The 21,763-nt window shown below is 43.6% G+C and overlaps 1 protein-coding gene across 6 annotated transcripts in view; it reads left to right on the top strand.

Annotated features, from left to right (window-relative positions):
- Positions 1-19,865, top strand: part of PCDH17 (protocadherin 17) — a 117,578-nt gene extending 97,713 nt beyond the window's left edge. For 3 of the 6 annotated variants that reach the window (XM_089775447.1, XM_075918929.2, XM_089775446.1), the window contains 2 exons: positions 6,848-6,922; positions 18,090-19,865. In XM_089775447.1, coding sequence (XP_089631573.1) covers positions 6,848-6,922; positions 18,090-18,772 — 758 coding nt within the window. In that variant the 3' untranslated portion in view covers positions 18,773-19,865. The remainder of the gene's footprint in view (positions 1-6,847; positions 6,923-18,089) is intronic. The other 3 variants (XM_075918933.2, XM_075918930.2, XM_075918932.2) reach the window with 3 other exon arrangements.
- Positions 19,866-21,763: the final 1,898 nt, after the last annotated feature.

The following is a 21,763-nucleotide window of genomic DNA, read 5'->3' as shown; positions in this document are numbered from 1 at the left end:
TTAGCGCCCGCGAGTGGCGGGGCGGTCCTGCCTCGTCACACACCTCCCCCCTTCCTCCAGTCGGCCTGTCCTCCGGTTGCTCGTCCCCCGGCAACCGCGAGAGACAGTCTGCGTTCACGTTATCTTTACCGGGTCTGTGTTTAATGTCAAAACGAAAAGGTTGCAAGCTCAGGTACCACCGCATTATCCGCGCGTTGTTATCCTTCATGGACTGCATCCATTTCAGCGGTGCGTGGTCCGTCACCAGCGTGAAGGTATTGCCTGTAAGAAAGTAGCGTAAAGAGTCTATGGCCCATTTGATGGCCAACGCTTCCTTCTCTATTACGGCATAGTTCCTTTCCCTAGGGAATAATTTCCGGCTTAGGTAGGCTACGGGGTACTCTGCGCCCTCCTCCTCCTGTGCGAGGACTGCCCCGAGCCCTACCTCGGAGGCGTCAGTCTGCAAGAGGAACGGCTTCTCGAAATCGGGGGACCGTAGTACTGGGCCCGACACCAGGCACTGCCGTAGTGTCTCAAACGCCCTCACCCCTTGGGGCGTCCATATCACCCTCTGGGGTTTCTCTTTCTTTGTCAAGTCTGTTAAAGGGGCCGCCAGGGAGGCAAAGTGCCTTATAAACCGTCTATAGTACCCCGCAAGGCCCAGGAACTGGCGTACTTGTCGTTTGGTGTGGGGCCGGGGGTAATCCCTAATGGCGCATACCTTGTCTAGCAGTGGTTTTAGCCGGCCCCTCCCCACCGTGTACCCGAGGTAGGATACCTCCCTCTTCCCGAACTGGCACTTCTTGGGGTTAGCCGTGAGCCCGGCCCGTTGGAGCGCTCGCAGGACGGCTCCCAGTTGCTGCAAATGCTCCTCCCACGTCCTACTGAAGACGACGATGTCATCTATGTATGCTGTGGCGTAGTCGCGGTGGTCTTCTAAGATCTCGTCCATCAACCTCTGGAATGTGGCTGCTGCCCCGTGTAACCCGAACGGCATGGTGACGAACTGGAATAGACCGAACGGGGTAGCGAATGCTGTCTTCTCTCTGGCCGCCGGCGCCAGGGGTATTTGCCAGTACCCTTTCGTAAGGTCGATCGTTGATAGGTATTCCGCCCGCCCCAGGCGCTCCAGTAGCTCGTCCACCCTGGGCATGGGGTATGCGTCGAACTTCGATACCGCGTTTAACTTACGGAAGTCTATGCAGAACCGTATGGCTCCATCCTTCTTCGGGACCAGTACGATGGGGCTACGCCACTCGCTCCGTGACTTCTCCACCACTCCCCACCGCAACATGTCCTGCAGCTCTTTTTGGACCGTGTCCCACAACTTCCGGGGGATGGGACGTACCTGATCCCTCACTCGACTCCCCGGTTCCGTCGTGATCTCATGGTACGCCCGGGTCGTCCTCCCTGGTCGGCTCGTCAGGCTGGCGGCCGCCTGTTGTAGTACCGCCCGCAGTTGTGCCTGTTGAGTAAGATTTAGCTCCCTCCCCATGGGGCTGGCCGCCCAAGTGACCTCTTCCTCGCCCCAGGGTCCGAACTCAATCTCCGTACTAAGAGCTTCCGATGGGGGCTCCTCCCGGGGTACCCACCGTTTTAACAGGTTGATGTGGTACACTTGGCTCTGCCGGTGCTTTCCCCCTACCTGGACTTCATAGTCCACCTCCCCAATCCTCTTGGTCACCCGGTAAGGTCCCTGCCACTTGGCCAATAACTTGGACTCCCCTGCCGGCAGCAGGACCAGCACTGGGTCGCCCGGGTTAAAGACCCTTAGCCGCGTCCCTGCGTTGTAATGGCGGGCCTGGGTTTCTTGGGCTTTTTTCAGGTTTTCTTGCGCCCACCTGCCTATAGCTCGCATGCGGTCCCGCAACTTGATTACGTATTGGACCGCCCCTAGGGCAGTGGATGCCTGCTCTTCCCATCCCTCCCGCACCAAGTCTAGTATGCCCCGCGGGCGTCGGCCGTACAATAGTTCGAACGGAGAAAACCCTACCGAGGATTGCGGTACCTCTCGTATTGCGAAGAGCAGGGGTGGCAGCAGCTTGTCCCAGTCTCGTGGGTCGTCTTGGACCAGCCTCCGCAACATGGCTTTTAGGGTTTTGTTGAAGCGTTCTACCAGCCCGTCCGTCTGAGGGTGGTAGGCTGCGGTGCGAATCTTCTTTATCTGTAGCCATCTGCACAGTTCTTTCATTAGGCGCGATACCAGGTTCGTCCCCTGGTCCGTCAGGATCTCTTTCGGGAGCCCGACGCGGGCGAACATTTTCACCAGCTCATCGGCTATCGTAGCCGCGTTGGTCTTGCGCAGGGGGACAGCCTCCGGGTAGCGGGTGGCGTAATCCACCACCACTAGTATATACTGGTGCCCCCTCCGAGTCCGCTCCAAAGGCCCCACGAGGTCCAAACCTATCCTCTCGAAGGGTTCGGTCACTAGCGGCATGGGTACGAGGGCAGCCCGTGGGACCCGTGCCTCCGCTGTCCGTTGGCATTGGGGGCATGATCTGCAAAAGTTCTTAACATCCTGGTATACCCCTGGCCAATAAAACCGCTGGATCACCCGTTGTTGCGTCTTCTCGGTTCCCAAGTGCCCGGCCCAGGGATTGTCGTGGGCCATTTCCATCACCCTCCACCGGTATGCTTTTGGGACGAGTAGCTGGGTCTCCCCGCCTGCCGTCCCCGGGACCCGGTACAGCCGGTCCCCTTGGATCTCGAAGTGGGTTCCCTGCTCGCTTCGTTGTGGGGTCCCCTCGCCTTCCACCCGGGGCTCTAGCGCGTTTTCCCAGGCGTGCTGTAATGACGGGTCCTCCCGCTGCAAGGCTAGGAAGTCGCCTGTGTCGACCTCTAGGGTCACCTGCGCCTCCTCCCCGCCTAGCCCTTGTGGGGGTATCGTCTCCTCCTCCTCCTCCTCCTGGGTAGCCCACGCCTCCCGCGTGTCTCTTACACCGGGGGGGGCCCGTTCGCCTAGCAACCGCCGCAATCCGGGCCAATCCCGGCCTAGTAACACAGGGTAGGGTAGTCGGTGAGTCACTGCTACTCGTAATTCCCCGCCCTGGCTCCCATCGTGTAGCCTCACCCGGGTCGTCGGGTACGGTCGGGTGTCCCCGTGTACGCACTTGATCCAGACTTGTGCCCCCGTGTGCCCTAATCTTCCTAACGCGTCTCTCCGTACCAGCGTCTGTCCGCACCCCGAGTCTAGAACGGCCTCTACTACCTCCCCGTTCAAGCGTATCCGCCTTATCATGCGGGCCCGGCTTACCTCCTGCCGGGGGCCTTTCCGGGGTCTAGGTTGGCCGTAGGTGCAGTCCATCATGGGGCAGTCCCGGCGGATGTGGCCCTCCTGGCCGCACTGGTAGCACGTCGGTTTTGGTTGGATCCTCTGCACGTCTTCCGCCCTCTTGCCGGCTTCAGCCCGGGGTTCCCCTTTTCCGTGGTCCTCGGTACCGCGCCATACCGGGGCCAGCCGTCGCTCCGGTCCTCGGACTGGGGGACTTCCAGCCCTAGGCCCCGTGTTGTCCCGCCCTTCCTTCCCTTTGGGGCTAGGGCCTCCCCGACCCACCGGGTTGGTCGTTGTGCCTACCTTGCCATGTCCTTCCGGCGTCTCGGCTGCCAGGAAGTGTTCCATGAGCGTGACCGCTTCCTCTAGGGTCCCGGGCAGGTGTCGCCGTACCCATTGTTGGCCCTCCGCGGGGAGCACTTGTAGGTACTGCTCGAGTACGACCAGGTCAGCCACCTGCGTTGCGGTCTTGGTGGACGGTTCCAGCCACCTAAACCCGGCTTCCCGGATCCGCTGCGCGACCGCCCGCGGCCGTTCCCCCGTTGCATATCTGGCCGCCCGGAACCTCTGCCTATAGGTCTCGGGCGAAATACCAAGTTGGTCGAGGATCGCCTCCTTGACCTTGTAGTAGCACAACGAGTCCCGGTCGGACAAACTCCGGTAGGCGAGCTGGGCCGGACCGGACAGGTAAGGGGCGAGTATAGTAGCCCAGTGCTCTTGGGGCCAACGGGCCGCCGTGGCCACACGTTCGAAAGTTACCAGGAATGCCTCGGCGTCGTCCTCGGCCCCCAATTTGGTGAGCCTAATGGGGAGTCGCGCAGGGCCCGCCGCCTCCTCTTCCTCGTCGTTGGTGGGTCCGGTCAGGCCCGCCCCATCCTTCAGCTCCCTTACCAGCTGCTTCTGCTGTTCTCTAAACTCGGAGGTTAGTTGTCGCAACGCCTCCGTTTGTTGCTTCTGGAGCTGGCGTTGGCTATCCACCAGCCATTCTACAATTTTGTCGGCATCCATGGTGCCGTGTCCTATTTTGAAATGGTAGTTAGGATAGAGTGGCCACCGGCCAACGAGAACGGAAAATAAAACAAACCACCACCCTCGCACCCTCGGTTTCAGGGGTGCAAAACTGCCCACGTTCTCCACCACGTGTCACGGGGTGCGGCACCAGTCCGCCGCCCCACCACTTTGCTTACAGACAGGTAGTGCCCAATGCACCGCTTGCTCGCGTACCTCCTTGGCGGAGTGGGGGGTCCGGGCCCGCCCTCACTCCGGACCCCGACCCAGGGCCCTGACACCGAGAGCGTGCCTCTCGGTGGTAGCAGGGGGGTTAGTACCCCAAACACACCTGCTCCCGGGATACACGACCCGCCCTGGGTCCTCCTCCACTCCGCTGGGCCGCTCGGCCTACGTGGTCACCCTGACCGGCCCCTTTTGCTCCGGGGCTACCCCCTCCGTCGCCTCCCGCTCGCCGTCCCCGCTTCGCTCTCCCTCTCTTTCCCACCTTCCGGACGCACCCCGCGCCTTTTCTACTTTCCCGGCTCTTCCGGGTTCCCTCTCCCCCTCCCCCGTCGCAGCCGTGACGTCATTGGCCGCGTCCCTGGGCGCGCCGTGATGACGCATCACGGCCTCTCCGGCCCCGCTCTCCCGCTCGCCGGGCCCTGCCGCGGCCGCGTCTAGCTCCCCGGGGGTCCCCGTTAGCGCCCGCGAGTGGCGGGGCGGTCCTGCCTCGTCACAGGTATATATGGTTGTGACTATTTTCTTCCACTATTTGATCTGAGGAAGTGGGTCTGGCCCACGAAAGTTCATCATCTAATAAACCATCTTGTTAGTCTTTAAAGTGCTACATAGTCCTGTATTTTGATTCTTTGGTTACATACTCTGAATGACAACAGAACTGTTGAAACTGGTATATAAACAAGACAGAATTCCTCAGAAAGCAATCCTGTCTCCTGTCACCAGTGCCACATAGTAGTCACACATGTCCTTTAAAATATTTGCTATCCCCAAACTTTGAGGATGGTGTATCTCAGCTTACAAAGCCAAAGGTTCCTTTTCTGGCTATCTGTTCAGCTAATTGATAGTTTATAAAAATAATTAATGTGAGCTAACCAATAGTGCTTTATTGTTTGTCAGTCAGGTATAGCAGTGTTATTTTAAAAATACATTGGAACCTTCAGGAGGTATCAATAGTATAATGATGTTTTCATTATCTTTGTTTCTCCCCATTCGTTGCTTTTATTTCTCATTGTAACTTGTTATCTCTTTTCTCTAACTAATTTGCAAAATCTTTGGAACAGGGACTGACTATGAATATTTGTATGGTTTCCAGAACAATGAAATCTTGATCTTGATGCAGACTGTAAAGACTACCACAATATATATGATTATTGTTGCGTATTTATTCATTTACCAGGTATAATAAATTAGACATCAGGGTGTCATCTGACACAACATAAAAGAGAATTTGAATATTATGAATTATTGGTAAATAATTATATAAACTCAATTATATTTCTAAACTAGAGCAATTCTATCCCATTGGAATAATGTTTGTAAAAGTCTACAGTTAGTCTGAAAATAGCCTTTCAATCAGATCCACTGATCTGCCCTATTAATTTCTACAGTCTTATTTCTCTTTTTTTCCCCAGAAAACAGCTCTGGGAGGGGATGGGCAGGGGGGAGAGTCAACATCAAGGAGTCACTATATTCACAATTTAAATGCTAATAATTTATCAGTTTAAGCCAACTATTCAGGCAACGCAAACTACCCAAAAAGTCTCCTGCTGGGGATTTCCTTAGCATGTGGAAGTCCTCAGCAAGCATAAAGCTGGCACAGCTGGCTCTTATGTCTTCCTCCCTGCAGCCTGGTAATGTGATTGGAGAGATCCAGAGTGTGCTGTGCTCTTTCTGTCCACAGCTGGCATTTAGTCCCTTGCTGAGCAAATTAAAGCAGAATCCAATGCCTCTTGGGGTTGGTGTTTGGGCAGAGAATCAAGGAACCAAAATTGGTTGTTGGTTTTCTACTTTTTATTTCCGCTCTGTTGAGCTGACCTGTGTGAAAGAGAGCATATATCCTTTTCTAAACACTTCCTTAGGCTCAGACACAATCCCTTGGCCTCCTAACTTGCTTATTTGGAGCTCCAACACTCTTGAAGGGAAGCAGGTACCGTGGAGTATCCAGAAAGACTCTATCTTCCCTTACCTCTGACGCAGCAGGTGCACAGATGGCAAGCTGCTTGGCAGCTATAGGAAAGAGACAACAGTTCCTCCAACAGCCCCCAGCTATCAGAGCTGTTCCTGGGGCGACATGAGAAACTATCCCTCTTACCTTCCACTGCAGAGTGGGTGGACTGATTTAAGCTCTTCAACTGACAAGTTATATGATGTCTTGGGGAACACATTATTACAGTATTTATAAGTATAAATATTCTTATTAATGTCCTCACTCTCAAATGAGCACATCTTAGAGTTTCAAAGGCCTAAGTGGTGCCAAACCTCTGGTTTAGACAACCTTGTACTGCTGAGGAAGTGTTCACATTGGTGGGCTTTTGGGGAGGTGTAGCCTATCTCTATCTGTGACTCACAGATCTGGTTTGCCTCCAGAACAGCAAGGCAGAGGCCAAAGACCCATTGTTGGGATCTGTGGACCAGCCCGCTGTGAGGAAGGAAAATTTTCAGGTAACAAATACATTTTCTTATTTTTGCACTGCCTCTAAAAAATATGTAAGACTGACACCAACTCTTTCATAGTTTTCAAAGCATACTTATATAAGATTCTTTAACGTATCGTGTGTGTAATCAACCTCTCAGCCCTGCAATATTTTTGCAATTTTTTGGACTAACACAGCAGTGATTAACTAGGACTACATCTAACAGCCCACCACCTTTCTAATTGCTTTTCTAATACTTTATGCCATATCAATGTTAAAAATATTTCCCCCTTACTCTGTATCTAAGAAAACTAGAGAGAAACTCTGTATAAGGGTAATAATCCTCAGGTGTTGATAGTTGTAATATCAGATGAAATGCCCACAAGAGTTAAGCACTTTACAAAAATGGCAATACATTTTGGTTCTACTGTCAATCATCTTTCTAATCCAAGCAAATTGCTTTTCTGACTGAAATAAGCCTTTAAGCAGACAAGCCAATATAAAAGTGCAGATTGCAAAGAGCTCTGTTTAATAAATACAAGCATGTGCAGAGAACTATTTGTTTATGTCTGCTTATTTATGTCAAAAGCAATTGTAATTAAACAGGAATCCAACCTCAGAAGTAGTACTTTACTTGATTGTTCTCATCAGAAGTGTCATATAACCCCAGTGTTTAGGGCATGTCAGAGAAGCCATTATTTTTTGCCTGTAATAGATGCCTACTGATAAATAGTCTGTTCAAGTGATAGTGTTTTTGAGTAAAGGTAATTGTCTCCCTCAATCAAAAATGAGAGACAATTTCATACCAATTCTAGAAGGTTTCTAATCAGGTCACAGAAATTATTAGCTGTAGTTCTTAAGAGAGAGTTATTGATATCTCATTTTTTAAAAATATATAAAGTTAAGTGTTCAGCTATTTATACATATGTGCACGTGAATGAGGCATTAAATAGTTAATATTTATGTCAAAATATTAAATTAGTATATCAAATTTAGTGTGTTCTATTGGTCCTAAATAATTGCTGATTTTTCACTTTGTATAATTTTGTTTGCAATTAGACTGAAAATATCTGTGATTCTGAGGGTACGTCTAAACTACATGCCTCTGTCGGCAGAGGCATGTAGATTTGTTTGTTCAGCAAAGGCAAATGAAGCCGCGATTTAAATGATCGCGGCTTCATTTACATTTACATGGCTGCCGCGCTGAGCCGACAAACAGCTGATTAGCTGTTTGTCGGCTCGCGCTAGTCTGGACGTTCCCCCTGTCGACATCAAAGCCCTTTGTCGGCAGCCCCGGTAAACCTCATTCCACGAGGAATAACGGGGCTGCCGACAAAGGGCTTTGATGTTGACAGGGGGAATGTCCAGACTAGCGCGCGAGCCGACAAACAGCTGATCAGCTGTTTGTCGGCTCAGCGCGGCAGCCATGTAAATGTAAAGGAAGCTGCGATCATTTAAATCGTGGCTTCATTTGCCTTTGCTGATCTGTCTAATCTACATGCCTCTGCCGACAGAGGCATGTAGTCGAGACACAGCCTGAGAGTTCTGTAATTATTATTTCATTATTGAGTTCTCTATATAACCATTTTCAGTAATGAATGTGCATTCACAAAACCAAGAGTTCAATGAGGTTTGCTTCCAGGAAAGTCAATGTGAACTGTGTGCATGCACTTAAAGGCAAATCTTTTCCCTTTTGATCTAATATATAAAGGAGAAAGTTTGTAAGTTTGTGAGCTAATAACTTGGATACTATAAGAGCTACCACAACCAAACTTTGCATGGGATAACCTTTCATCCAGGAGAAGGTTTTAAGGTGCTTTTGGACCTAATTGGACTTGAGTTCAAGCTGTAAAAATCAAAAAGTAATCAGCCACGCTGTGCTGCAGGGGCCGCCCTGCCCACCCTAGGTCTTGTGTCTGCTGCGTGTAGCCCCCAGCGCTGTCCAGGACTGGATTCTCCCACCCATGAGGATACATAAGCGACCCTCTCCCCCCCCGCCGCCTCCCACCCAATGCTGGCATGCAGTGCCCTGACCCCCACACGCACAACAGCTCGGGCACCCGCCCTACCCCCCGTGGCACCTGCGCGAGCTGGGGCACCCCTCCCACGTGTAACCTCGCCTCCACCCGGGGTTGCAATTCCACTCCTCCAGGGTTGACACAGACCTATATTTTAATCCTTATAGAAATCAGTGCAACTTGTGTACCACTCAAAAAAGATAATGGACTACTGTTTTTCTACATTTTGTTCCTCCAGTGTCCCAAGGAACGCCTCGGAACTTCAGCTAGTATGTAATAAAGTAAAGAAAACCTATTTTTATTGTTCACTATGTAATTCTGTAGAAAAGGGAACATTTCAAGAGCAAGAGTTGGGCTGTAAGTGCATCATCAAAAGTCACCTGTTTTAAGAACAGGTAGCTATAAACTTAGGTCCAATGCCTTCAAACCCTTTCTCATTTGAATAGTCCTTCTCACAAGAGCAATATCATTGACTTCAGCTGGACTGTGCCTATCACTAAGGATTTGTAGTATTGGGCCTATTTTTTACCTTTAGCATTTATAAAAGTGAACAAGGTAAACAGGTAGATGGGAGTGCGGCAGTCTGCACAGAAGATAGGAAAGAGGGGTGAAATCTTGGCCTGTGAAAGTCAGTGGCAAAACTTTCACTAATTTGGTGGTGACAGGGTATCCAGGATATATGCTGTTTGCAAGAAGAGGAAAAATATAAAGTATTTTAATATGTAAGGCTCATGAGCATATTTAGCATGCACTAAGACTGTAACAATGAATGCATAACAAATTATTAATGTTTTAATTTGCTGCCCAAAAATGGGAGAAAACTAAGTATTATTCCTTTACTTACTCAAATATATATATAGACAGAGAGAGAGTGTGTGTGTAACAAAATCAATTTATCTGTGTTTTTGTATAGCCCAGTTATTTGCGTATATGGTAATGCACAGCTAGACATGCTAAATGCTATGAAAATGAAATTTGTGGCAAAGAATGCATGAGCCATCATTTAGGAAATATGAGGCAGAATAAGCCAAACCCTCTTTGCCTCACTCAAGTGTGAGTTCAGGGTATTGTAGTTTTGTTTCATCTTATATAATTTCTCATATGTAACGGTACATCTAGACTGCAGGCTTCTTTCGAAAGAACCTTTTTTAGAAGAGATCTTCTGAAAAATCTTCTTTAGAAAGAGAGTGTCCACACTGCCAGAGCGCATCGGAAAACCAATCTGCTTTTTTGGAAGATAGTGTCCATTCAGTATGGATGCTATCTTGCATTTAAGCTGTGATTACTATGTACAATGTGGCCACCAAGGCACCTGTGCTTTTTCCTGGAGGCCTCTTCTTTAGAAAAAACTCCCTCTTCCACGTCCATATATGCCTTTTTCTGAAAGAACTCTTTCGGAAAAGGCGTTCTTCCTTATAGAATGCGGTTTACCAATATAGGAAAACTCCCTTCATTCTTTAGATATTCCTTCGAAAGAACGCAATAACAGTGTGAACGTAAGTGAAATGTTTTTTGAAAAACAGCCGTTTTTCCCCCCCAAAAAAACCCAACAACCCTGCAGTCTAGACACACCTAATTGAAGTCCGCTTACACACAGCCTCACAAATAAGAACATACACTATTAGATGATAGATAGTAATTTGACACAAACTGTAATGATCTGGAGATTATAAACCTAGCACATAAGATATTTCTTGGCAGTTGTTTTTTATGTGTGGTCTTTTATAAAAAGTAATTTAAAATAGACATCTAAGAGACAATTAAAGTGAAATAGTATTTCTGAAGCTAGGTTAGCTCTACTGAATCATTGTTCGGAGAAAAAAACTTTAATTATATTAAATTCATCTTGAGATAATAAAGAAGACACTTAAGAATTAATGAGTCAAATCATGGTTTCCCCTTTTTTAGCCATATGAAAGAAGTCAGTAATATGCACTCATTAATTAGTTATCATTGCAGTACAATGTATTTGTGCTGTAAAGAAATCTGTGGTGAAATGACTGTTTTTATTTTACTCTCTTTTATGATGACCGTGAGGAAAAGATTAGGGATTAAAAGAAAGAACCATAGAAGTGCATTTTTCATTTTAAGTTTAGCTTAAATGACCATTTTTGTATTGTATTGTATTTTTGTTGCAGCTTCAAACAACATATCAGAGATAGTGTATTTTTGATCAAATATATATCGTGTGTTGTATGCTCTTCATTTTGCTAACATTACTTCATCCTGGGCTTTCTTTCTGCTAGAGATTTCCAAACTAGGTGACTGTTGTATGCCAGTTAGTTTGTTTCCTTTTCTTTCTATGGTTGATAATTTAGCAGGTCTATTTTAGGATTTGTTCTCCCTAAAGTGCATAAAGCACTTCTGATTGTTTACCCTTAAAGCTCCAGAGACTGAGGAAAGTCTCCAGGCTGCTGCTGTTTATTGTACACAGTTGAACTGTTAAGGGTTTATTTTCAACAGGAGGTAGATAAGTAGAGATAAAGACCAATGGTTCACATCACCCTTCCAGTGCAGCTTGTACAGTGCTGGATATGACTTATTTTATATATTTATTTTTACCTTTAAATTTATTCAGTTTTCTCATAAATACTAATTTGGCCATTGGTGGTGATAGTTCACTTTGTGTTTGTAGTTTCTGCTGCTAGTACAAAAGTGGCTGTTCGATTTTCTTCACTGTCTGCTAGCAGCAGCAGTCAAAATTACAGGCTAATGGTGAGGTGAACAGCTATAATGTATGATAATCAATAGTCCAAATCTGCTTCCTCTGATACAACATAAAAGAGTGAAGTAAAAAGCTACAGATTTTCAGCAATGTAGTGCAAAAGCTTGTGCACTGCTGGTGGTTTTCCCTTCAAGGTCATCTTGTATTTTTTCCTCACAAAACTGGGTTGGTTTTTTTTTTTCCTTCATATTTAATTCAGTTGGTGCTAGGATGTCCAGGGAACAGACATGGAAGGTTAGTCAATACTGCAAATATGATGCAAGTATAAAAAACAGAGTTAGCCAATTCAGGAAACTAGAGGAGAAAGCTAGTTACGATATATAAAGATTAGTACTCATTTTATTTAAAGGGAATGCCAAGTCTAATAAATAATAGATTTCTCTTTGTGTACTTTATTGATGAGGGATAAATAGTATGTAAGAGTTACATACACATCTACTATATATTTTAGAAACTATGTGTATCTGTGCCATTCCATAGATCTTCTTCTGAGCATTTTAGTTATAAAAAACTTGAAATTAGCAGGAATATATTTTCTTCTTTGTAGATACGGTTTCAAAAAGTTGGCTTGTATATGTTAAAATTGTAAGTGTCTTAAAATAGTTGGCACATATGCACTGTGTGTTTGGTTTTTTAACATAACCTACTCTCAGCATCTGCCAATCTTCCCCGGTCTCTGTTCATATGCACATTTGACAAGGAAGCTCAGAGGGAGTACAGGTTGCATCTCTATAAACAATAACTCTCTGGTGAAGGAACTTCCATGGTCTGACAGGACCACGGATGTTCCAGAATCAGAGAGTACTGGTGCACTACAGGAGTTGGAGGGCCCAGGAGCCTGGTGCAATGCAGCAAACAGACCAGCTGGGTTGCGGCTCAGCTGGGCAGAGGGAGGGGAGCTGGGAAGGCTGGTGTGCAAAACAGCTGTGCTTCCGGGGGAGCCAGGGGGCCTTATGTGCAGCTCAGTTGGGCTGGAAACAGTTGGGAGAGGAGGGAAGGAACCTAGCTGAGTTGCAGGGGGAGCCAGTGGGGCAGTAGGGCAGGGAGTGGGGCCTGCAGCAGAGGGGCAAGAAATGACCTCCCCTGCTCTGGTAAAATCCCTCATCTGGGACCAGTCAGGTTCTGCGGGTGCCAGACCAGGGAGGTCCAACCTGTACTGACTTTTTTCGTATGAGTGAATGTGTCTAAGAAGGTTTGCCAAGGCTATCTGCTTTGATAGAATGATTGACAGTAAATAGAAAAGTAGAGTGAACTCCTATATCTTTGCTTGAGTAGTGCAAAGCATTCTGCCCTACCCACCTAGCAAATATTACATGGGATGGCACTTTTTGGTATAGCAGTTCCCAGGCTTTTTTGAAGATGACAAACTATATTAAAATCATATTAAGGGTGCATTTTGAAACACACAAATCAGGAAATGAATGACTTGTGCAAGAAATGTCATGCATCTGTGTATTACACATAGTTAACAAGAAACATTTAGAAATGTTTTAAATAGATGTTAATAAGAGAGGCATTAGTTCTACTTTTCCATAGTAATTTGCCGATAAAGCCAGAAAAAGAAATAAAATTACTCTACACTCTTCTGTTTAGAGGACAGAGCTGTCATGGGATATTTGGGTTCCACTCCCTCCTCTAATGAATATGTTTCATACAGGAGCGGACTGGCAATCAAAATCGGCCTGGGAACGGCCCTCCCCATGATGTCACCCCTGCCTGCCCCTCAAGCCCCGCCCCCTTTCCCTGCGTCACGTCCAGTACACAGTACACACGGCGGGGCAGGCTCCGTGTGCTACATACAGCGCAGACGCAGAGCTGCTCAGGATGCGGGGCAATGACGGTCCGTCACGGGTGGATAAGATGGCCCATCATGGATGGATATGACAGCCCACTGGGAAATTCCCAGTGTCCCGCTGGGCCAGTCTGCCCCCGGTTTCATACAAAATAGAAGAAATGTTAATAGAAGGGAATGAGAGACTTCAGCTCTGGAATATCCTATTCGTAGGAGCATTTACCTATTTTTGGTATAGATGTTTGTACAATATAAAATATTGTTTGCCCTAAACCTGGGTCTGGCATAATTTGTAGAGAGATATGCCATTTTAGTAAATGAAAAATAAAAAAACGTTTCTCTAGCAGGTTAATTGAAGTTTTTATTTTGTTTGCTTTGAGCATTTTTTGGTTGGTTGGCTTCAGGATTTTTTCCTGAGTTTTGGTCAGCCATTTATTTTTAATTTGAATCTTTGGGGGAGGAGGTGAAATTTTCAAGCAGTTCTGATAGAAATGGGCTAGTTGGTGAAATGTAGATGAATGAAAAATATAATTTATTTGTGTGACTCTGCATTTTTATCATTTACCAATTGTCACCACATACTTATTTTCAAGTGGGCACTGGGTGAGGCACCACTGACTTCTTATTAATTCTGGGTAAAAACAGTCATGACAAACATCAGTACTAGTTTTTAAGGTCTTCTCAGCCCTCTTTTGGTATGTCCCCTTCATTTTCTTCTTTTACTCCCTGTTTTTCCATTTTTACTTTGTCCCATCCCTATTAAGAAGAGTGTCCAACTTCTTGTTCTCCAGAGATCCTCTACTAATTTCTTCCATAAATTGTTCCTGCTGTTTTCTCTTCCATGAGAATTTCTCCATAGTTTCTTTCCTCCATAACAATGTACTTTGTTTCATATTTATGTATCTTGTCAGTCTTAGAATTTAAGCTCACTGGGGGAAGAGGGGAAGGAGGGGTCAGGAACATATGCAGAGCACTGCATGTATTCAGAGCACTCTATAAATGATTATTAATAATATATCTTGGTTAACGTGCTCACCTGGAATTAAATTACTTTACTAAGAACGGTTGTAGTACAGTATTAAATAAACTTACCTCAAGCTTCATTCATATATTTGAATTTTTGAAGTTTAAATGATCAATGCTTTTTTATGGTACTGGATCCTGCTAGATGCCTCTGTATGTTTTTATCTTAGTCTGAGTATGTGTGTGTAATGTCTGGGTGGATACATTTAATACATAGAGATGAGTATTTAAAATTATTGAATAGTTATTATCTGATCCTAACAGAAGGAATTCACGTGCAGTACACTTTGATGTCAAGTCAGTAAGAATTACAGGTGCTCAGCATTTTCAGGATCAAGACCTTTTGTGTGTGTTTTTGTTCACGGGCATATTTCAGGATTTCAGTCTTTTTAGCTGAACTGCAATTCTAGATATAAACAGTTTTTATGGCTACCAAAATTATTAAAAGAAAATAATGATTTGGAGGCCTGTCTGCTACTTTAATGTGTGGAAATTCTTAGTGACTGAGAAATCATGTATAGAAAACTTGGGACTCAAGACATCTGAGATTTACTTTCTCAGTATTGGCTGGAGGGTCCTTAGAATATGGGCAGTAGTTCCCCTTCTTAGAATCAAGAATCCCTTAATAAGTGATCCTAACATAGGGCTCATCTAGACTACTCTAGAGTGTCAAAAGAGGATATGCATATGTTGTGGGAATTTGCATATCTCTTCCGAGCTCTGCTTTCAAAAGTGAAAGTAGTTTAGGCGGTGCTTTTTTGGCAAACCTCCCCCCCCCCCATTGTTGAAAAGCCGTGTAAACCTCATTTTTTGAGAAAGAGCAGAATTCCTGCAGAATTTGCATATCCTCTTTCGACACTCTAGCCTAGTCTAGATGAGCCCAAAGAGCTGGAGTCATGCATGTAGTGGAGTTGTAGGCTGAAGAATGACAGTCATAAGAACATAAGAACGGCCGTACTGGGTCAGACCAAAGGTCCATCAAGCCCAGTATCCTGTCTGCCGACAATGACCAGCACCAGGTGCCCCAGAGAGGGTGGACCAAAGATAATGATCAAGCGATTTGTCCTCCTGCCATCCTTCTTCAGCCTCTGACAAACTGAGTCCGGAGACACCAATTTTATCCCCTGGCTAATAGCCTTTTATGGACCTAACCTCCATGAAATTATCTAGTCCAAAAATAATTGGTTTGATACATGATGGCCAGCCAAAATAATTTTTTAAAGCAGGAAGAGATAGATTCTCCAGAAGATTTATGGCCTAATTCTGACTGTTAGTCACCATTGAAATGACCAGCACTCAACTGCTGCCCATTTCTGTTGCTGCCTGAATTTCCATCATTTCAATCTCCTTAGCAGATTCATTTCTGCAAGTGAGAATGCACATAGCTGTCTCATCTAGGCAACTGTTTAGATATGAGCCACAGGCACATACCTCATGTGGAAGCCTCAGGAGGATCTCAAACTAGTTCTTCCCCCTGCCTCTGTTGTCTGTGGCATTCTAAGAGAACTACTAAAACCCACTCAGAACTACTTCAACTTTTAACCTTCTAAAATATTTAGAATACTCAGCTGAGATTTGGTCATTCCAAATCAATTCAGACTTATGTGGAAGACGGGTTTCCACATAGGTCTTACCTGTCCCAGCAAAGTGTCCTCATCGTTGGTCTAGAGTGTACCCTGAGATAGGTTTCTCTCAGTCTGTCCTGTTGGAGGTCTTCCACTTTTTATAATTAACTAGGCATTGGAGAACAGGGACTCGGTCTCCTGTGTCCTAGTTGAGTGCCCTAACTACTGTACTAAAGAGTCATTCTCTCTGTAGCTGTCTCTCCCAACGAATATTTAAGTACTTACACACACAAAACAACAAGAAGTCCAGTGGCAACTTAAAGACTAACAGTTTCATTATGGCGTAAGCTTTGGTGAGTTGCAACTTATTTAATCAGATGCATGAAGTAAAAGAAAAAGAAACAGATCTTAGGGATATAGCCATGGAAATGTTACATCCAAGCTCATTCAATCAGGATGAAAACAGATAAGAAGGTGAAAATGTTCTGCCTAAAGGAGAAAATTACTTCTCGTAATGAGACATTCCTAGTCCCTATTCAAACCCATCCTGATGGTGTTAAATCTGCATATTAATTCATATTGTTTGAATAGGGCCCTGATTCAGTGATCTTGGATGTAACTCTCTGATCTCTGTATGCCTATAATCTGTTTCTTTTACTTTATGTATCTGCTAAAGTAAGTGGCAACTCATGAAAGCTTATGCAATAATAAAATTGTTAGTCTTTAGTGTACAGCTGGACTCCTTGTAGTTTTTGTTGAAACAGATTAGCACAGCTATCTCGCTGATATTTATACACAGCTGAACAGGAAAAACCGAAAGAAACTTACCTGAGAATATGTCATTGCCCAGTGGTTAAGGTGATCTTCTGAGAGGGGGAAGACCCAAGTTTCTTATTTGCATCAGGTAGAAGGGAAAATTTAATGAGACTAGGTACTGTAACTGGTGGGCTGAAAGATGGAGGGGTACCATAATTAGCAACAGCACCTATTTCTCTTTAACTTATTCACTCTACAGGGAGTGTAGGTGCCTAATTCGGGACTGTGGATTACTCCTAGTGGTAAGGCACCTAAAAGCTAGATGTGGTAATACATTAATCTCTCCATTGATCTAGCCCAATGTACTTATATATGCCTTTGAACTGAATTGTAGGACTAGAAATTTCCACATTTCATCTTTAAAAATGTAATGAACAAAAATGTGTTATTTATCTATATTCCATTATTTCTCTGATAAACTAGAAATTTAAAAGTCCTGGTTGAAAGCATTATCAATTCAAATAGTGTGTCAAGGCTTATCATTCTTCCAAATTGCATGTATTGAGCCAATACATTTTCACATACTTTCACCAAAACAAAAAAGGAAGAAACTGATTACATGATCCATTTTCACAGCTAATAAAATAGCAGTATGCATTTTTGACAAGCTTATACTGAATCATGCAGATGGAAAATTCCAGTTCTCTATTCTCAGCAGGAAAAGTTGTTTTAGTGGTATTGGGTTTTTGTTGGTGGTTTTTTTAGTTTTTTTTTTTTTTAGAAAATCTTTTTATTTCATGATTGTCACTCAGCATAGCAATTACAAACAAAATGGAGGTGACAAAAATGAAAACTCTGCTTGCTCTTTTCTAAGAAGTGTTTGTAGTTCCAGAAAGCTGGTCATTGCTCAGTTATTTGATTTGAAAAATTAATCCTGATAATGCCTTATGAGTTCCTTAAGTACTGTTCACTATTTTTCTAGGATGAGTTCTACAGAACAAAGACTAACAGATTTCTACAGCAGATTAGTTTACAGATGAAGCTCAATTCTGCTGAGACTGATTCCCTAATGACCCCTTTTTACTTCCTTTGGGCTATGTGAATGCTTCAATAGTGAGAGAATGGAGTTAAGTAAATATATTGTCTCAGCCAGTTAGTTATATTGCAGTTCTCCTGAAATGTTTTAATTATTCCTTTTTTCCATAGTTAAGAAACCAGAGAACAGGAAAGCCCACTGACAGCTAATCATAGCCTATATATTAGTTTAAAGGAACCCCTAATAACAGGAGTTGTTGCTTTTCTCATTTGCTTTACAGAACAAGAAGAGTGTGTTAATTGCACAGATGAATGCAGAGTGCTCGGTCATTCTGACAGGTGTTGGATGCCACAGTTCCCTACAACCAATCAGGCTGAAAATGCAGATTATCGCACAAATCTCTTTGTACCCACAGTTGAAGCTAACGTTGAGACTGAGACTTACGAAACTGTGAATCCCACCGGGAAAAAGACTTTTTGTACATTTGGGAAAGACAAGCGAGAGCACACTATTCTCATTGCCAATGTTAAACCTTATTTAAAAGCCAAACGTGCCCTGAGTCCTCTTCTTCAGGAGGTTCCCTCAGCATCGAGCAGCCCAACCAAGACATGCATTGAGCCTTGCACCTCAACAAAAGGACCACTGGATGGTTGTGAAGTGAAAGCAGGAGCCTTGGCTGAACCAACCAGCCAGTACTTGTCAACTGACAGTCAGTATCTATCTCCTAGTAAACAGTCAAGAGACGTTCCATTCATAGCTTCAGATCAGATGGCTAGGGTCTTAGCAGATGTACATTCCCGAGTGAGCCGAGACTCAAGTGAGATGGACTCTGTTCTGGAGCAGTTAGACCGTTCAAATCGGGATCTAGGGAGAGAGTCCGTGGATGCAGAGGAAGTTGTGAGAGAAATTGACAAGCTTTTACAGGACTGTCGTGGAAGTGACCCTGTAGCTGTGAGGAAGTGAAAAAAAGTATAGGCTGGCATTTACTAGCCTCTTCTGCTTATTTGAAAAAAAAAAGAAAAAAAGATCGCCCCTGGTTATAACAGTTTTACAGGGATGAAGGAAGACCAATGCTGCTTTAAGGCTTTTAGTGAACATCTGAAGTGCCCACAAGTATGTTCTTTTCACTGCTCTTTCTTTTTCACAGAAAATACTGGTTTCGTTTTGACCAAACTTTCATTAGGACCGTGTGAAGTACATTAAGAACCAAGAGAAAGAAGGAAAGACGGTGCCATTTTGACAATCTGATAGGAAGGTATGAGACAGGAGGAATAGAACTACGTCTGATATTTTAAGACTGTCCTCAATAGTTGATGCTGACTTTACTGTTTACCTATAAACCCCATGAAAAGCAGGGTTGAATCATTCTGATCTGTGGTGAATTTCCAACAGTCACCACAGTCTTCTACTGAAAGTCCTAAAAAAAGTTTTTGTAGTAGTCCAAGCTACACCAAACATTAACACTCATTTGTGGTAAACATTTCTGTATAAAGTTATTTGTCACAAAAATGAAACAAAAACATGAACAAAAGTCATTCCAGATCATTATTCAACAAAAACATATCCTGGTCATTAGTAACACACTTCATATCATATTAAAGTTATATGTAAAATGATATAGTCCATTTTGTCCTGCACACACATAAGCTAATTCACTTGATAAAAAGAAACAAAAGTTTTAATACCTACTTAGCATTTTAGTGTCCAACAAAAATATAAACAGTTAGCACTAAGTTAGAAACAAACCTGATGTATAATACAGGTTTTCAAAATTGTTACCTTTGAAGGGTAATACATGACACAAATTAACATTATTAACACTTTTTTATTAATTTGTGGACACTAAAATAGCTCAGGAAAGTGAAAATGTCTTAGACATCTACACAAATCACATGACCATTTAAATGTGCAAATGTAAGAAGATTCAATGTGTTTACATCAAATGACATATTTTTATTGATTTATTGCAGATTCAGTGCATATGAGCCAAATTGTTAAGTGTATAAGAGCTATATTGTGTATTTTATTAAATTAATATATAGTTGTGTTGCAAAAATATTTGGGCTTATATTGTAAATGGCAAGTGTTGCCTCAGTAGCTGTCGAACTCTATGAGTTTTGTTTTCTCCTGCTTCCTTTTCCCCATGGAGTGTGGGAAGCAGTGCCTCAGAGCAAAGTCTCTTGTTTAATGTATGGTCTACAAAGTACTTCAGTACATAATCTGTTCAGAATGTGTTTGAGTGAGCTGATGGAGCTAACTGAACGGCCTACAAATACAACTATCAATCATGGTTATGTGCAAGTCCTTCTATTGCAAACCCATGTTTAATAACAAAAATTACACTTGAACCAACACCTGAAACCTCCTTGTTTTTTTTTCCAAGCACATACACAGCCACGTTTAGATAACATATTCTTGGTTGAAATCACCACTGATCCTAATATTTAATATTTTATGCTACTGTTAAGTCCATAGAGTATAAAACTGTGTCAGAGCCTGTGTGATACAAGCACTGTTTTTTCTGGTTTCTTGGAAAATGCTATAGTTTACAAAGACGTTGGGTGTGGGCTGCTTCTTTTTAGTTGGTTTGTTTTTAACTTTTATTTTTAAATTGCTTTGTTTTTGTCTTGTTGAAATAATTTGCAAAATAATCTCTCTCCCACTTTCCCTCTTTTTAACCTCTACCCTTCTGTACTATGTTTAGCAAATTTCACAATTGCTTCTAGACAAAAATTGAAAAAATACACATTTACATATTTGCTTAAAATGAAACTAGCACAAGCACAAGAAACAGCAGCTGACAAAAAAAATAGACTAAAATTTTCCTCTGGGTATTTTAAATACTCTCTATAACATAGCACCATGATATACAATTCTAGAAAATGATGGTTCTGGATTACACAAAATATCTTTAATTTTATTGAAAAGAGTGAATTTACTTCACGTTGGCCATATCAGATCCCACAAGGCCATACATAAATAATCAGTTCAAGAATACTAGTATTCACATTAATATCAGTTAAGAATATTAATATTGATATTAATATCAGAATATTAATCAATTCAAGAAACAGTGTTGTCCAATATCTGGTTGTGATGTTGTGTATTCCGTGTAAAAGGTGTTCTCATCTAGTCAATCATACAATGAATTGTCTTTGGTTATTGAAAACCAGCCATTCCAAAAGTTTGCTCTCAGCTTCTGTTGTACAAAAAGTCTACAATCATATATAAACAAGGGATGAGGTACATGTTTTATCAAGCTACTTTCCATAATTTGGACAAGCTGTGTTTTTAAAATGTGTTGTTGTCTGTGTTCTACAGTATTATTTTGCCAAGAGATTCAAAGTTGATTTTGCTTGATAGCTAAAATTCCATGGCAGAGAAAGGATTCCTTTTTGGTTTGTCTGTAGTTTATCCATATTTCCCTGGTGTCCATCACTTTAGTTTATGATCACCATGCTTTTAATTCAGACAGTGAGATCCTTTATTCAGCTAAGCCTAAACCACTATATAAATGTAGTCAAGTGAGGGAGGCTTGTGTATTTTTTAAACAATTTTAACGCTGACTAACCAATTGTACAATTCATTGTAAGTGTCTGAAAACATAAAAATACAACATTCTAAGAAAGGGCTGTGCCAGCCGAAAAAGAAAATTTACCTTAAGGCTCTCTGTCACTAGTGATTTACTAGCTAGAGCTGTTTAAAACATTATCTGTATTTAGTAGTGATTATTTATTTACCGGTCTGAGGTAATTCGGAATTCATGACTCACAGCTTTATAGCTGAGTTTAGGAAATCTTGTGGGGTTTTTTAACTTGATTTGTCCAACAACTGCCTTGTGTTGCAGATTTCTGGCATATTGCTTCCAATGGGTGTGTCTAGACCTCATCCCTCTTTTCACAGAGGAATGTAAATTAGACACTTTGAAATTGCAAATGAAGCCAGGATTTGAAT

This window comes from Pelodiscus sinensis, chromosome 1, assembly GCF_052426305.1.
Source record: "Pelodiscus sinensis isolate ZL-2025 chromosome 1, ASM5242630v1, whole genome shotgun sequence".
NCBI lineage: Eukaryota > Metazoa > Chordata > Testudines > Trionychidae > Pelodiscus > Pelodiscus sinensis.
The sequence above is the reverse complement of the archived record's forward strand: the minus strand, read 5'-3'. Positions and strand labels throughout refer to the sequence as shown.